This window comes from Ceratotherium simum, chromosome 7, assembly GCF_057802395.1.
Source record: "Ceratotherium simum simum isolate JZ-2026a chromosome 7, ASM5780239v1, whole genome shotgun sequence".
NCBI classification, from domain to species: Eukaryota; Metazoa; Chordata; class Mammalia; order Perissodactyla; family Rhinocerotidae; genus Ceratotherium; species Ceratotherium simum.
In genome coordinates this window covers 6,819,135-6,837,020 of record NC_141906.1, presented here as the reverse complement: position 1 = coordinate 6,837,020, position 17,886 = coordinate 6,819,135, and the positions used below count along the sequence as shown (strand labels likewise).

General features: G+C 36.8%; 1 protein-coding gene across 3 annotated transcripts in view; it reads left to right on the top strand.

Moving 5' to 3' along the window:
• LUZP2 (leucine zipper protein 2) overlaps positions 1-17,886 on the top strand; it is a 437,390-nt gene that overhangs the window by 330,714 nt on the left and 88,790 nt on the right. For all 3 annotated transcript variants that reach the window (XM_014783619.2, XM_087433081.1, XM_087433080.1), the window contains one exon: positions 1,161-1,223. In XM_014783619.2, the coding sequence (XP_014639105.1) occupies positions 1,161-1,223 (63 nt within the window). The remainder of the gene's footprint in view (positions 1-1,160; positions 1,224-17,886) is intronic.

Genomic DNA, 17,886 nt, shown 5'->3' with positions numbered 1-17,886 from the left:
GACTTTCAATTTACTAGGATGTAATAGTCCCCTGAGGGTCTTGTATTTTTTACATACTGTGGCCAGCTACAGTTAAAACTGAATTTTATTGAGATATAATTTACATACAATTCACCTCATTTAAGTATACAGTTTGATGGGTTTGATTAATGTATATATTCAAAATACAAAACATTTCCATCACCCCCAAAGTTTCCTATTGTTATTTTATAATCTCCACCACCAACCCCCAGCCCGTGTCAGCTACTAACCTGATTTCTGTCCTTATCCTTTTGTCGTGTCCTGAATATCACATAAATGGTACTACAAAATTAACTTCTAGTGACTGCATTCTTTCACACAGTATAATAGCTTTTGAAATCCATCCACATCATAAAATGTTTCAGTACTTAATTCATTTTTAAAAATTGCTCAACAGTACTCTAGTATTCCATTTCATGGAAGGACCATAATTTGTTTACTATTCACCAGTTAATGGACATGTGGGGTGTTTCCAACTTTTGACTACTATGAATAAAAATACTATAAACATTTATGTATATATTATAATTTCTCTTGGGTAAATACCTAGAAAAAAATGCTATATAAGGCAGGATGCATATGTTTCACTTTATAAGAAACTATCAAACTGTTTCCCAAAGTGACTATACCATTTTACATTCCCACTCAACTGTTTTTTCAATTATCATCTTTTATGTGACTATAATAATCCACTTGCTTATGTTTTCTTTTTTCTCTTATTAAAGAATCAGAACATGTAATCTTAGATGTAGAAAGACAACTGAGGTCCTTATGTTAGAGTGTTTGAAATTGGATTTGCTCTGGAAAAATGGGAATGCATGATCATATTCTGTGGCTTACCAGAATATATTTCAATGTGGTAGCCAAACGTGTCTGCTGAGAGAGATTTCTCGGCCACTTTCTTTAAATATTACCTTTTAAACAATATGCTTCCTTCAAACAGGCTTAGGTTTTCTTTTCCTGCCTAGAATAGCTGGGAGACTGACTCCCAAAGCAGAGAATAAGCTTTTCTGTTTCACTTCCAAATTAGTTGGGCTCTTTCTTGCTTGGCAGCAAAATTTGTTCTTGAAAGAATTTTAATCTTCAAGTTTGAAAATACGGATGAAATTAAGGCACTACTCCATGTTTCTCTCTTGCAGTCAAAAAAAATCCAAGCCCAGCTGAAGGAGCTTCGTTACGGGAAGAAGGATTTATTGTTTAAGGTGAGCATCTTTCTCTTCCTCCTCTAACTTGCCAGCTCAATATGTAAACTACCTAAAATATTATTTAGCTTAAATTTAATTTCTGTATTTTCACAAAAATTAGAATTGTGTTTGACTGCATTGAAGATGCTTTCATTTTCTTGCCTACTTAATTAATGGAGGTAAATGCAGATATGGTTTCCTGGGTACATTCGTAATCAAAGGCAGTCATCGTTCCAAAGTGTTTCAAGTCCCTTTGTAACCTTCAAATACTTTAATTCAACACTGAGGAATATTGTCTTTCAGAACACTTACATTAAGGAGAGCATGTATTGAACAAGTTTCTGGAGATGAGATCCGCTGGTAACCTATACTCTTTACTTTCAGATATCCCTGCATAAATCTCTTTGTTATTAAGAATCTTCGTACTTAATCATTGTTGATTGATTTTGGTTATTGATACTTTTCTTTACAAGACTATCAACTCAAGACCTGTGTATAAGTAGACATCTACCACAAACTATGCATTTGGTGTACTGAGTAATGCCACCCCTCCACTCCCACCCCCTGCCGCCAAAGACATCCAATTGCTAGTCCCTGGAACTTGTGACTGTTATCTTTTATGGCAAAGGATACTTTGCAGATGTGATTAAGTTAAGGATCTTGAGATGGAAAGATTATTCCAAATTATCCAGATGGGCCCTAAATATAATTGCACAAGTCCTTATAAGAGTGGGTTAAGAAGGCCTAAATAAGAAGGTTATGCGACCATAGAAGCTGGGGGAGGAAAGACAATGTAAAGAATTTTCCCCTGTAGACTCCAGAAAGAACCAGCCCTGCCAACACCTTGATTTTAGTTCCATAAAATTCATTTCAGATGTCTGACTTCCAGAACTATAGGAGAATAAATTTGTATTGTTTTAAGCCACTTAGTCCATGGTAGTTTACCATAGTAGCAAGAGGAAACTAACACAGATGCTTTCCTTTATCTCCCTTGAGCAGGGGAGATAAAAGGTAGGGGCATCTAATTGTGGTGCTCGTGGTACATCTGCATTGCCAAGTGATTGAATATTAGGCTCTTAGTAGTAGGAATAACAATTTTTTTAGTAAATAATAAGTACTAATTACTTTGTGTGTAATATTTCTTTTTAAAAATATTTTCACCACAATGATCATCCCAATCTATGAATGTCAGGCTTAAATTAAAAAGGGATAGATCCTCATTTTATTAAATGGTTGGAAAATTATGCAATTTTTCCAAAGAAAACAATAAGAAATGACTTTTCTCTTTGGCACCTTTATTTTTGGCTTAGAGTCGTGGGCAAGTGTTCCTGTTATGTCAAACAATATTTATTAAACACTCATTCCATGCAAGGCATGAATCTGGGCACATCTTGCCATTTCCTCTTCCATAAATATTCTTCCCGCCATTCCTTCGACTTCATTTATAACAAGATACTCCCCAGCACACCAAGAAAACTGAATTAGCTCACTGACCCCTACCTCTCAGCACTCTGCTCATTGTAAGTGATAAGTAGATAAGATAAAAGTATGAAACCCAAGGAATTTGCTATCTTTAATCTTTCATGCCGAGTCTCTTGAGCTCAGGGTGTCTTAACTCCTACATTCAGCTTGGCCTTAGCTTTTTGCAGTCATCAAAAATAAATAGTTGAAATTGGCCAAAAAAAAAAAAAAAAAGTGTGAGTGTGTGTATATTTTCATTTGCAAGGAAATTTCTAGGTCTCTGTGAATTAATTTAATATGGAGAATGTAATAAACTCAAGCTCCCTAGAGCTGATAAATTTTAGGTATTAGGCTGAGAGATTTGTGTAAAGATAGAAGATCATGTGAGGCTTTTTAATCTTTTGAATTTCATTGCTCCGATTGAAGAGTTATAGAAAGAGAAGTTGAGAGAAGAGAATGAGGGGATCCAATCACTTTTAGTGATTTACTTCTTTGTAATATGCCAGTTGTTGAATATAGATTAGTAATTTATCAACGTTCAGAAATTACCAAAATCAAGATTTATTGAAAATCTTTATGACTTGAAAATGAGATGTTATTTGTAAGCCTTGTTATTTCATGTCACTTTGAGAGGAGCACTTATATATGGAATCAGGTGAATTGTGTATGAACAGACCACAAAGTTGCATAAATTAGGATGCCTTCAGCTTATATTCTCCCCAAAAAGCTGTTTAACAGCAAGATTTTTATTAACTACAATAACCAGAGGTCTAGAAGCATGACAATTTTATAGCTTATTCAGTAGCTAAACAATGTCAATGAGGACCCCGAGTTTTTTGTTTGTTTTTCCTGCCTTTCCCTGTCACTATCTTCAACTTACTGACTTGTCTTTAGCTTTGAATTCTCACAGTATTATGATAGTGGCTAAAGATGTATATGCTGTCTTCGTCCAACTGTGTACAAAGTCAGAGAAGAAAAGGGGGGGCACCTGTCCTTCAGTGTCATAATTTTTCTAAAGGAGAAGAATTTTTTCAGAAGTCTTCCCAAACTTGGTCATGTACCCACGCAGAAGTGAGACCTTAGGGTTTTCAGTGTCTATTGTGAAAGATAGCTTCTTTTAGGTGTAGAGTAAAAGGAAGAGAATTGCTGACAGGGAGACAACCAACAGTTTTCCTATAATATACTCATCCACTCATCTTGATGGCAGCAAACTCATCTGATGTACTTACTACTATAGCACCTGTGTACATTTTAGGTCTTGCATAAACATATGCTAAATGAATGTATGAATGAATGAATACATACATACATACGTATATATATGTACTTACAAACGTGCATAAATAAATAGATGTGTCAGGGCAGTAGATAGTGGATACTCATTTATGTAGCCCTAAAGGGTTTGTAATCACAGAAATTTATCCATGCACCATTGAAAATGAGCCCACAAAATATCTTTGGTAATATTTTGCTGAACTCTGAGAGGAGTAGTAGAAAATTCTATTTCAAGTAGTTTGCCTAAGAATCTGTTCAATTGTGACTAGATTTGATGGTTTTTAGTAAAGATAGACTTTAAAGGAGCAGTGCTTGCTGCTGAAGAACTTAAATTTTATCTTAAAAATAATGGCACTGCAAGAATGTTGATAAATTCAGTGTCCTTATTAATGTTGGAGAGATGCCTTTCAATTGGGGACGGCTGCCAGCAGCAGTAAACATTCTCCGCTAAAGAAAGAAGGGAGCTCTGCTGCCTGTTGGTTGCCCAGGACTCGAGTTACTTTTTTCCTCCTTGATTCCGCCTGGAGCTGATACTCTCTGGAATGCCTGCTCTCTGTTTTGCTGCTCTATTTTACTTTCACATATACACTTCTTTTTTTATTCTAAAAGTATTATTTTCTCATTGTAGAAAAAAAATTTTCAAAAAGTGTCAAAAACAATAAAGCCAAAAGAAAACAAAATCCTGTTACTCAGGAAAAGTATACAATATTTTGAAATATTTCATATTTCTATCTAGTTCCTTCTGTACTGGGCATAATCTGCCTTGAGATTAACATGTATGTTACTAAATATTATATATGATATATATACTCTGCTTTTTCACATAATTTTAAAACATAAAGATATCCTTTAATTATCATTTCTTCATAAAAATTTAAATGTATAGTTTCCCATAATATGTATATGCCAAAACTGACTTAACTTTTTCCTTATAGATATATGTATGTGTATTCATATGGATATGTTTGTATTACGATTTTAATTTATATTAAGATGAAAAATGCTTTCATATTTTTAACTTGAGGCATAGTTTTATTGAACATGTATCTAACTGTAAAATAGTTCCCTAAAATTATCAGAATATGTATTTTTGGAGTTTAGATTTTTTTTTAACTTTATTGAGGAATAATTGACAAATATAATCATATATATTTAAAGTGTACAACATAATGATTTGACATACATAGACATTGTGGAATGCCAAGATCAAGATAACTAGCACACCTATCACCTCATATAGTTAACTCTTAATTTTGTGTGTGTGTGGTGAGAATGATTAAGATCTAAGCTCTGCTCTCTGCAACTTTGAATTATACAATACCATATTATTAACTATAGTCATGCTGTACATTTGATCTTCAAAACTTTTTTTACACTTGAAAATTTGTGCCCTTGACGTGCCCACCCTCATTTCCCCTCCTCTCACCCCTCTACACCTGCCAGCCACCATTTTATTCTCTGTTTCTATGAAATCAGCCTTTTTTTTTTCCCTTTAGATTCCACATATAAGTGATAAACAGTATTTGTCTTTCTCTGTCTGGCTCATTTCACTTAGTGTAATGCTCCTCAGGTTCATCCACGTTGTTGCAAATAGCAGGATTTCCTTCTTTGTTTATGGCTGAATAATATTCCATTGTGTATATATACCACATTTTCTACACTTGATCTTAGCCAAAAGGCTGAGAAGTGATATACCACATTTTCTTTATCTATTCATCTGAAGGACATTTAGGTTGATTCTGTAACTTGGCTATTGGGAACAATGCTGCAGTGTGGAGACATCTCTTTGAGATACGGACTTTAATTCCTTTGGATATATACCCAGAAGTGGGATTGCTGAATCATATTGTAGGTCTATTTTTTATTTTTGGAGAAATTACCATTATGTTTTCCACAATAGCTGTACCAATTTACATTCCCACCAACAATGTTTAAGTGTTCCTTTTTCTCTACATCCTTGCCAACATGTGTTATCTCTTGTCTTTTTGATAATAGCAATCCCAACAGGTGTAAGGTATACTTCGTTTTTGTGCATCTGTCTCTCATCAACTTACATTTATCTCATGCACGTATTAAACCATTTTTTAATGAACAAAAGCATGTTCAGTGCCATTAATTTGTTATAAGTGTCAATTTATCTCCAGGTAAATGAGCTCTGGCCCTAAAATGTAGGCATCTTGCAGAAGAAGTAAGAGGAGTTACTGATTTTATTTTCTTACATGATTTGACAAGCTTTAAGCTTCTAGAATGCATTCATTTGTGCATTCTGAGTCAGTCAGGACAGGCAATATTGTTACCTTATCCTAGATCAGAAAAACAGGGCCTAGAGAAGTTAAACAACTTGTCTGAAATCATAGAACTAGTAAGTGCAGAGTTTTATTCTAAACTAAGTCTTTTGACTCCACTATGTCACATTTTTCCCAGTTATATTTCCACTTTGTATCTTAGAGTGATTTATAAATTATGCTTTTAAAAAATATTTTCTAATGCCCTCAAAAAGCTAAGGGCAAGCATGCCTAGTTGGAAATGAAACTCGGCACCATGAAAATAAAAAACATAATATCTGTTGGTAATTAAAACTGCGTTCCTTAAAAATATAAGCATTTTCAGTACAAAAATATGATGCTTTTGGCTTAGAATTGGCAGTCCACCCTACTAGTCGCTACAACTACAGGATAGGGGTATGTTCTGTGGGTCAGAAACAGGAGAAAGTTAATTGACCTTGTCCAAATCAACCCAACTTTTCAGCCTTGTTGCTTCCATGCTTAAAGTACAAGAGTCAACCAGCCTCACCTGTTTTTTCACTGTTCACCAGATAATGGAGTAGATATGCAGGTTTTAAAATAACCCATATGTTTCTCATCAGAAGTCCTAACAAATTTAAATTTAGTAAACATTAATTTTTCTCCAAAAATGTTGGGGGATTCTCCAAATACTGAAAATCACCAAAAGTACGGGACTTGTTAAGAAACCAGACCCAGATACTTAAAGTGACATTCATGATTACACGATTTCAATCTAAGCGTCCTGACTTCAGGTTCATTCGTTGTTCAAAATTGTTAATTGAGCATGTGTTATCTGTCAAGCACTGAGCAAAGTGTCCTTTCCATTTGAGCAAGATGGCTTCATGCTTTAGCAAGGGATTTGAAGTCAAATGGATGCGTTTCAGGAAGATACTGACTCCTCACAATTTGTTCATAATTTCATAGGTTTGCATATGGCATTTCTTCTTCTTCTTCTTCTTCTTCTTTTTTTTTTTTTGGTGAGGAAGATTAGCCCTGAGCTAACATCTGTGCCAATCCTCCTCTGTTTTGTATGTGGGTCACCGCCACAGCATGGCTTGAGGAGTAGTGTAGGTCTGCAGCCCAGATGTGAACCCGAGAACCTGGGCTGCCAAAGTGGAGCACGGGAACTTAACCACAATGTCACCCGGCCAGCCTGAGTTTGCATATGGCATTTTTATTGGAGAGGAGTTTATATAATTTATCAGATTATCAAATGGTCTATAAGCATCCAAAGTTTAACAATTTAGGAACCATTGCTTCACATATTGATCCTCACCTTCTACCGTTTTAAACACATCCAGGCGACGGAAAGCAGAGCGTTCTCTGGCTGTTTCTTGGGCATCACCCATGCTTGTTCTCAGTTTCTGTCTTTCTCCTCCTTAGTCTGTACACTTATTAAAGGTGTATTCTATAACTGCCAGCTTATGTTATGAAATGTTAGGTGGCTATGTTGGAAATATTTTTAGAAAAAGTTTATAACTTCAAATCATGTTTTTAAATTTTTCCGTTTTAACCACATTTTCCCATTAATTCAGAATTTGAAAAAATGTTATAACATACAACTTAGGAAAGCAAAACATTTTTAATTGTTTAAGCCAGGGCTTATAAATGCGTTTAAACATGCGAGTATCTTTGTGTATCCACATCCCTCACCCTGTGCTTATTCCATACCATGCTAGAGTGTCATGGTGCTCTTTCCCGCTGAGTTTGCACCTAGCCTCGAAATCCCTCAAATTCCAAGATTTGAAGCAGCCCCTCAAAGTCAGTCACAGCTGGTCCTCAGAATAAACGTATTTGCCATCCCTGAATGAGCTCTAAATATTTTCCCTGTAGCCAGTCTTCAGTCTCCAGCGAGCTACTCTGCAGGATCTGTTCTCCGTTGTCTTACCATTGCAGTGAATACTATTTGTCATATATTTGCGAAGACTTTGTAGAGAAGGGGTCTGTAAGCTAAGGAAGGCTAGAGAAGAAGGCACATGTGGGAATCCTTGTGCAGAAAATCAAAATAAAAACAATTAACTTTAGACCAGCCCTAGAACATTTCTCCTTGGGTCCGAGGGGTGGGGGAGCCTTGAATTGCTGATTTTTCCCACCTATTCTTGTCCTATTCATCATGCTTCAGGTGAGTCTCAGCTTACCAAGCTGTCCTCCCTGCGAGGGGCCCCCAACCGTTACCAGATTCAGGGACTTGGCGGTTTCTTGCTGGAGCATGTATTGAGCAGTGGAGCCCTCATGAGACCTGTGGGGAAAATCACGCTCCTTGTGGGACTTGCCTGGGATTCTCCTATTTCAGTTCTAAGCACAACAGCTGCCAACTGATGCACTGGTTTCTTTAGGGCGTAAATGCTTCTTCTTTCAGTACGTTAAAACAGTATGTTTTTTCAATAGGAGACATCTTCTATTTCTTCCAAGCACGCTGAAAGTTCAACACGTGTTTCTCATCAGAAGGCATCTTAGGTTCTGAAATTATAGATTAGAAATCATGGCCTTTTTAGACTCAGATTTGAGCACCCTGGAAGTACGTGTTCAGGGACGTACCACATCCTCAAATAGCTTTTCAGCTCTCATCAAAATATAGAACAGTTACAGAAGTAGCTCGCTACTAAACCTAATTTTTTATTTTGAATGTAAAATAAAATGTAAAAATACAGGGAAGAAAACATACAGTAATTTCACTCATTATACAATTTTTTAAAATGCATTGTTTTCCATATCCTTTATCTTAATAGCTTGACAACTATAATTTCAGAAAACAAGAGCAAATTATTGTTCTCCTTGAATACTTCTTTTGGCAACACATTTAGATGTTCTCCTTTGTCATGGCAGGAGACATTTCAGCGGCATATTTGTGAATTTATTTGATTTACTTCATTTCCTTTCATTGCTGTTACTCAGTTACTAGGGTGTTTGTTAACCTCCACATAATAAAAGAGAAGAAGCCAATTACCTCCGAAGGTAATTGCATAGAAAGCTGCAGCAACAGACACAATTTAGAGGAATTCTAAAAAGGAGAGTTCTCCGTAAATTTCATAGCTTATAAAAAGGGCTGTACAGTTTAGAAAGGCAGGGGCAGAATCCCTCGCAGTACGCACTGGGAGTCCTTTACTTCTGCAACTCTACCGCTCCAGTCATGGTCCTGATGCAGCCCTTAAAGAAAGACTGCAGGTGTCTTAGTTTCTACCATTGTCATTCGGACTTAACAATCCTCATTTGAGAAACAAGTCAGATCAACTTATTACATAAGTTTTCAACTACACAGAAACTTCACACCAGAAGGGTCCTGTGACACTTGATTCTAGTCTCTTGCACCATGTTGCCCCATCTCCTGATAGCCTTGCCTCTGATTGTAAATGTTCAGTCGTCAAGGTTCACACTGTTCTAAGGCAGATTTTTTCCTTCTTACAAATTCTTTCTGTTGGAGAGTCTCCTCCTCACTCCCGATTATAGTTGATTTTTTGTACATATACATCTGATTCCCACACAGATGCCGGGCTCGCATCTCTAAAGTAATGTGTTTTTCCCCACAGTCTTCTTGTTTGGGCTCCTTCTTTATTCTTTGTCTCTATTTGCCCTTTCTATTCTCCATGCTCACTCTTTTAAGACCTCTTAAGAAGGTGGGTTTAAGTTCACGATGCAACAGTTTTTCAGTCCCAGGGACATTTGTGGTTTTAGCCAAGGGTAGAACTCACTTGACCGCTAATGGTGAGATCAGCTGGGAAGGTGAGGGGTGCGTTACTTGAGCAGCCCGTGAAAATCACGTCAGTGCTCCGAACTCATGCTGCTCAGCCAGAAGCCAATATTGACAGTCATCAACACACATTTTTCAGGTTTCTTCCCAATTGCATAATCTCTATTTTTGTCCAAGTCACGGCTAGCATATCCTTCCGTTCTGCCCCCAACTGCTGCTCCTCCACCTCCATAAATAGAAGCATGAAAATCCCCTGAGGCTAGAAACACCCACAAGGGATATATTAGATGATGTACAGAAACTCTGTGAACATATTTTAGGTAAAATCTTCTTGCTTAATCAGTGCTTTTTGCAATGTCAGGTAAACCACAGATCACCCCCTATGGGGTCTAGGAGTGCATTGCAGGCTGCAAGAGGCAGAGAAGAGCGTTTCTAAGAAAGACTATTTTACGACTTTGACTACTCTATATATAAAAGCTCTTACTTATATCAAGCCTAAGCATCATCTACTGTATATTTTGTCCATTTCTTCTTCCTTAGTAAATGTAGATTGATGTAGTAAAGAGTATGTGGTTGCAGTCAGGGCATCTGGGTTCTAAGCAGTCACTTAGTCTTGTTGAGCATCAATTCCTCTGTCAGTAAACTATGGATAAGATTAATACACATACTTCAAAGTTATTTGACAGAACCAAATGAGATTAGATATGCAAATGAATTTTGCCATATATTTTATGCACACTCCATTATCAATGAATTGGTTTTGGTTTTGGTTTTTTTCCAGAGGGAAATTTATTTCTCAAGATATTACCAGGTCACTTTTTAAGAGTAGAAACAATTGTTGTTCTCAGTATCATTCAAGAAATGCATCTTCTCAACTCAGGCCTTCCCATTTTGCAGTCTCTGGTATGTGTAAAACCAGGTTCCAGGCCCTTTTTTCTCTGTTAAGATATAAAGCCTCCTTGGAAGCCAGGGGAAGAAGAGTTCATCCTCTTCATTTTAGGCAAATATATTTCTTTTATTTATTTATAAATAAAGGCAAAAGAATTTGAGAACATTCTGGAGAGAAAACCACTCATGTTTTTTAGTATTTAAATGGCAATCAAGGACTAAAGGCATAATAGCCTTTTAGAAATGAAATTATTGGGATATGCATATTTTTCTAATAAAGTTTTTACCTTTTTTTTTAAATTAAAGAAAAGAAAATGATGTACAGACCAAGAACTAAATGCAATTTCTTAACCTAATTGCAGCTGACCATTGTCTGGAGTCAGAGACATGAAAGATTACATTTTCTTTTTTTTTTACTGCCTTTAACTTATTGTTTGTGGGGATAATAAGTGGAACTTCTCTGTAACCTTAATTAGATGTTTAAGAAGGCTTTGCTATAATAATTTGGTTTCATGCTTGGTTCTAATTTGGATAAATTTGATGTGCTGATATACTGACAATTTATTCATTAAAATCTGTAAAATCTTCTATGGGGCCGGCCCAGTGGCGCAAGTGGTTAAGTGCACGTGTTCCACTGTGCTGCGGTGGCCCGGGGTTCGCCGGTTCAGATCCCGGGCGTGCATCGACTCACCGCTTGGCAAACCATGCTGCGGCGGCATCCCATATAAAGTGGAGGAAGACGGGCACGGATGTTAGCCCAGGGCCAGTCTTCCTCAGCAAAAAAAGAGAAGGATTGGCAGATGTTAGCTCAGGGCCAACCTTCCTCACAAAAAAAAAAAAAAAAAAAATCTGTAAAATCTTCTAAAACATTAAGAATAGCCCTCTGGACTTTTTTTCTTTTGTTTTAAATTTAGTATAAACTATATTAACTCAATATTACATCACTCCTCCTCTTTTATGTGTTAAATTTGTTTTTACTTTAGATACATTGTGGAAAATAGTGACCCTGTATTTACATTTTCACTTATTTGAGCCCTTTTATTTGCCTGCTGCTTGTATTTTAATGTTATGTTAGTCTGTAAGAGTTCAGAAGTAATCGAGCACAGTCTTATAGATTGCCTGTTCAATTCTGGCTGTTTTGATAATAATACTCAGCTTTACTGAAGGAGGACGTTCTGTTGGTGTTTCATAAATTTTAACGTGTGTAGGGATCACCTGTGTGACTTGTTAAAAAGATTCTGATTCAGTAAGTCTGGGATGGGGTTTGAGATTCTGCATTTCAAACAAGCACCTAGACAGTGCTGACTGTGATGGTCTACGGGCCACACTTTAAATTACAAGGCCCGAGGCATTTAATTAATCTGATGTGAAAGAGTTTTGTTTCATTGTTTCTTAATTTTAAAATTCTGTAGACATTGGTGTGACAGAAAGAACCAGCATTTAAAAACAGGTGATCTTAGTTCCCTTCAGCCTTTTCACTTAACTTACTAGTGTTTCTTTTGTACATGGGCCTCTGAAAGAGGATATTTGCATTTAGTTTTTAACATTCTCCTTTTTTTTTTCCACTCATCATGGTCGGCATTTCGTAGCAGGCATAGGAAAAACAAAGTTGGATGACAAGTCGCCCTGCCCTCAGCCTAGTAAGCGGGGCAGGCTAGTTCACAATTAATTTCAGCACAACATGATAACTGTTTCATAAGTACTTTATCTCCCAGTCTTGGGAGGGAGGCAGTGAGGGAAGGGTCCGAGATCAGTACACCTGTTACTACATCGGGACGAGCTTCATGGAAGAGGGACACTGGATTAGACCTTGAAGGCGCTGCACGAAAGCCTATGCTTGGTAGTCACTCGGTACTAAATATTTGTGGAAAGGAAGGAAAGAAGAAAGGAAGGGAAGCGTCGATGAGTGAGTGAGGAATGCTGTCTTCACTGAGAAAACAGTCTAAGCACAGGCATTACTATGGAATAAATCATCCATAATAATTTATTATGGACAATCAGTTGGGGCAGAGGAACTTGCTGAACTCCACGGCACATGTGGAAAGAGGCAAGAGAAGAGAAGGGGAAGGCAGGATGGTGCCAAATCATGAGGGGCACTGATGATCATGTTAATAATTTTTAGAGAAAAGTGTCAATTTGATGAATAGTGCTTCTCTGGTGAGAAAACAGTTCAAGCTCCTGCTGGCTTGTATATGGAGATCAGCTTCTCTCCCTGGTTTGTTCTTCTCCGCCCATGGGTCCTGGGCACGGCTTATCTATCCAGCCAGCGGGGCATGAGCCAGCAATGCCATGTGTGTGCTTCTGACTGATCAGCAGGCCCACAGGTTCTAGTTCTGGTTCTGTTTTCTTTTCTCTTTTACTAGCTACCAACTTCAACGTCTCTTGACTCAGTAAATGTAGGACAAAAGGAGAGAGGAAAGGAGGGTGAAGATATAGAAGCATTATACTCAGAAAATAGACCCCCCAAAAAACCACATTATAATCTAATATTTTCATATTTATTTTTAATAAGCAATTTAACGAGAATGGAAACTGTATTGCTACTTAATGGGGTGTAAAATTTTTCTCATTTAAAGTTATCTACTAGGCTGTGAAAGAAGTAGACTCAAATATTCTGGGTCATAAGAAAAAACATGGGAGCGCTTGGATTGGTCTTACCTGTTTTAGGCATTTATTAAGCCTGTGTTTTATTCACACTGGGCTCACTCTCTTTATCTCCCACCCATACGAGAGGCAGGATTGTGCAGCTCTTAGGAGCAGAGGCTCTGGATCCAGATCTCCGTGTTTTATCCAGACTGCTAATACAGCATGGACTGGAACAAGATACGTAAACATATGTCTCTTTTTTTCTCATCTGTAAAATGAGATTAATAATAGCTTCTATATCATACAGTTATTTTGAGAGTCTAATAAGTTGATACAAGCAAATTGTCAACTTACAATAGTGTCTGGGACATATTAAGTGCATAATAAGCATTAGCTATTATTGTTCAAAAATGGAAGTACAAATTTTACTTTCTTTTGATCATAATATTGATAACCGTTTTCATTTCTAACAGAAGCTTAGATAAAATCCAGGTTCTTCTTACTCTTTAGTGAGTGGCATAACCTCTCTGAGCTATTTTTACAGCTGCAAAGTGGAAATCGTCGCTACACTATAGATTTGGTGTGTGCACAGATACTGTGCATGATCAGCAACCTAGTAGGCACTCGGCAAGTGCTGGTTGCCTTCATCTTCCCTTCTAGTTTGTTTCTTGAAGTATATGCAGACTGAAAGAGAAAGATCAACATGTTGTCCCTCTTTTTCGGGTTGCTCATCAGCAAGCCTGAGAAAGGATTGAGAGGCACTGTTGTATTTAGGTATGAGGGACCTGAGTGGAATCCACAGGGTACCCCACTGGGCACAGCATCGTGAATCCCCTCATTATCTCAAGGGAGATGTGGAAACTCAATTTCTTTCCAGCATACATATATAAAGCTGCTGTGGCACCCTGAGGTGTTGGCTCCCAATGCAGTATATCTCATAACTCTGCCAAGCTTTCTCTTGTATCATAGTTGGGCTTTACTTCTTTTAATGCTAATTATGATTTTCCAAGACGGTGGTAGAATTTTCATTCACAATTTTATGCAATAAATTATAGTATCATTCCTTATTTTGTTTCACCTGTTTAGTCTCCCCATTGAGAGAAAAGTATGTTAATTGCAAACTCTAATTGCACAAATATGAAAAAGAAAAAAATCTTGTGCAAGTTAGAGCTAATCTGCTAGGGTCAAGGAGACATTAATGCATTTACGTTAGATGTTTCTTAAACAACTTCTGTGTGTCAGACACTGTGTTAGATGCAGTTTATGTAGCAGTAAACAATACAAATACAGCACTTTCTAGAGGGAGTTCATGACTATTTCAGATGAGTGGAGGCTTTCGGTAATGCCCAGTATTCCAAAGCGCCATCATTTGTACTCTGTGATCTAACCTCCCACACACTCTTCATCCCCACCAGAGATAAAATTCCTAATACATATATATTTATTTATTTATTTTTACATTAGCTCTGTTGAGGTGTAATTTGCATTCAATAAAATTCATCATTTTAATTAGACAGTTCATTTCATTTTTACAAATTTATATGCTTGTGTAACTGTCAATATAATCAAGCCATATAACATTGCCATCATTTGAAAAAAAAAAAAGGTACCTTGGGGCCCTTTGCAATCAGTGCCCTCTCCTCCCTCCAAAACTGTTGTTTTGCCTTCTCTAGCACATCATACAAATAGAGACACTCAGTATAATGCTTTTGAATTTATACATGTTCTTGGATCTCTTGATCACCTGTTCCTTTTTAATTTCATTCCATCTAATTTCATTTCTGTAGATGGGTACACCACAATTTTTTTCTCCATTCACCTGCTAATTGATATTTTAGTTGTTTCCAATTTGAGACTATTATGAATATGCTGCTGTGAACATCCACAGAGAGGTTTTTGTAGGGACATATGTTTTAATTTTCATGGGTAAACCTTGAAGTAGAATAGTTAGGTCATATGGTATGTATAATTTTATAAGAAATTGCCAAATTGTTTCTAAATTGGATGTACCATTCCATTCCAACCAGTAAGGTATAAGAGATCTCTGTGCTGTTCCTGCCAATACTTGCTTTGGTCAGTCTTTTAAATTTTACCCTTTCTAGTACACATGTAGTGATAGGGCATGTGGTTATAATTTGCATTTCCCTAAGGTTAGTGATGTTGAGTAAGGTTGGTGATGTTGAATAGTTTTTATATGCTTATTTTACATTTGTATATCTTCTTTGTTGAAATGTCTAATCAATGTTTTGCTCTTTTTAAAAAACATTGTTTTATTTTTGTATTATTTTTTGTCTTCTAATAATTGAGTTGTCATGGTTCTTTATATATTCTAGGTATAAGTTCTTTATCAGATACATATTTTGCAAATGATGTCTCCCAGTATGTGGCTTTGCTTTTCATTTTCTTTACTGTGACTTTCAAAGAGAATAAATGTTTTGTTTTTGGTGAAGTCAAAATTATGTCTCTGATACTAGAGCTAAGAAATATTCGCCTAACCCAAGGTCATAAAGGTTTGCCTCTGTGTTTTCTTTTAGACATTTTATACTTTTTGGCCCTCATAATTAGGTCTATGATCCACTTTAAGTTTTTATGAAGTATGAATTGATGGATTGGGAATTTTTTATTTATTGATATTTAATTGTTTCAATTTCATCATAATTTATTTTTAACATAGTAATGATTGAGCTGAGAATTGACCAACTGATAGTTATAGAAACATACCCTGAGTAGTTCACAAATTCTTACGCCACTTATTCATGGATTCTGCACAACTAGTATATAAAACTCCTTTGATCAGAAGTTTGTGGTGATTCATTGTTCTTACGTTTCAGCACAACGGTTAAGTACTCTGAATCTAGAGTGTGAAAAACTCAGAAATCAATCCTGGGTTTGCCACGGACTAGAGTGATTTGGGGCAAATTTTTCAACTTCTTGTTCCTAATTTCTTCTTCTGTAACATTGGGGGGAGTTCACAGTTTTGTGCAATGCCTAGTAGAGAAACGCCGCATCAATGTTGCCCTCTTCTTCCTTCTCCTCCTTCATCTTTTTCATTAGCTCATGTTTCAATCAATCAGGAGAATGCATTAGTGCAGTTCTCCTCTCTACTATTGCAGTGTCCGAGCTCACTTGTCCCATGTGATTTACTATCGTTATCTGTGTTTCTGCCACCTTTCCCTATAGGACTGAAAGCACCTGTTTTGAGGGAAGTTCATCTAATACTGACTTATTTATTTTATTTAATCAAAATTTATCTAATCAAAAAAAATGTAGTCAGTGCCACCATCCCTGTATTAAGTATCTCACCTAAGTGCCATGGACAAAATATAAGTAAGGTGTGGTTTTTCCATTCAAAAAATCCGACATGTCTAGTATTGGCCAGGCTGTATGCTACTAACTCACACACGCGTGACCATGTGTAATTTTCACAACCACTCTTTAAGGCAGCCGTTCCCAAACTTGTCTGCACACTAGAATCATGTGGAGACTTTTTAATATATATAAAGCCCAGACAACACCCCAGACCAATTAAATAAAATGTCTGGAGATGGGAGAAAGTACTTTTTTGAAGCTTCCCAGTTAATTTCAATGTGCAGACAAGTTTGGGAACCACTGCTTTAAGGTCAGTCCTAACCATTATGAACCTTACATTTCAGAGGAGGGGAACTGTGGCTCTGAGACACTAAGGCACTGTGACTCCAGGACCCCAAGTCCTCAAACTGTACATCAGATAAATATCAATTAAGTTAAAAACTCTAAAGATATACATATGAAATATGCATATATAAGGTTATATATACACATACAATATGCATATGTGCATAGACAATGACAGGTTGGAGGTATGTTAGAATTGATGTAGAGGAGAGAGTAGGAAAACTGGAAAACCTACCATCACTTTTAGGGATGGTTGGGGGTATGGCGTGGCTGGAGCAAAAGAAACATTTTGAAGAGAAGTTGAAGTTTCAGCCGAGTTTGTCAAGAGCAGTAGTTGTGCAGGTGTAAACATTAGGAAAGTTTCTTTGGGGGCAGATGGAGCCTCATGGTCAAAGAGCCCAAGGCATGAGTGAGTATGGAGCATTTGAATTTGGCAAATAGTGAAAGGAGCTAGTGGTGACCTGGCAAAAGCTGAGACCTGAGTCAGAGCTGAAAGATGCTCCTAAATCATGTATTGGAGTATCTTATATTCCAGAAAAAGGGCTTTAAACTTTACTCTTTATTAGCTTTGCTGTGTTTAATTGAAGATTAATATGGACAGATTCACCGTTAATGCACATTATATGCTCGTATCTACAGTTATTCAAGGTTTTGATTTTGAGTACACTTCTGTAGAAAGCAGAGTGTCAATTCTTTTTAAATCCGTGCAGTGAAATCCCACGTTCTTTGCAAGCTGGAAACCACATTTCAGTATTAATTGCCAGATGCCACTGGCAAGAAGCACATTTCCCTGAATAGACTTCCATTTGCCAGTTCCAGAGATTCGCAATATAATTGGACGTCA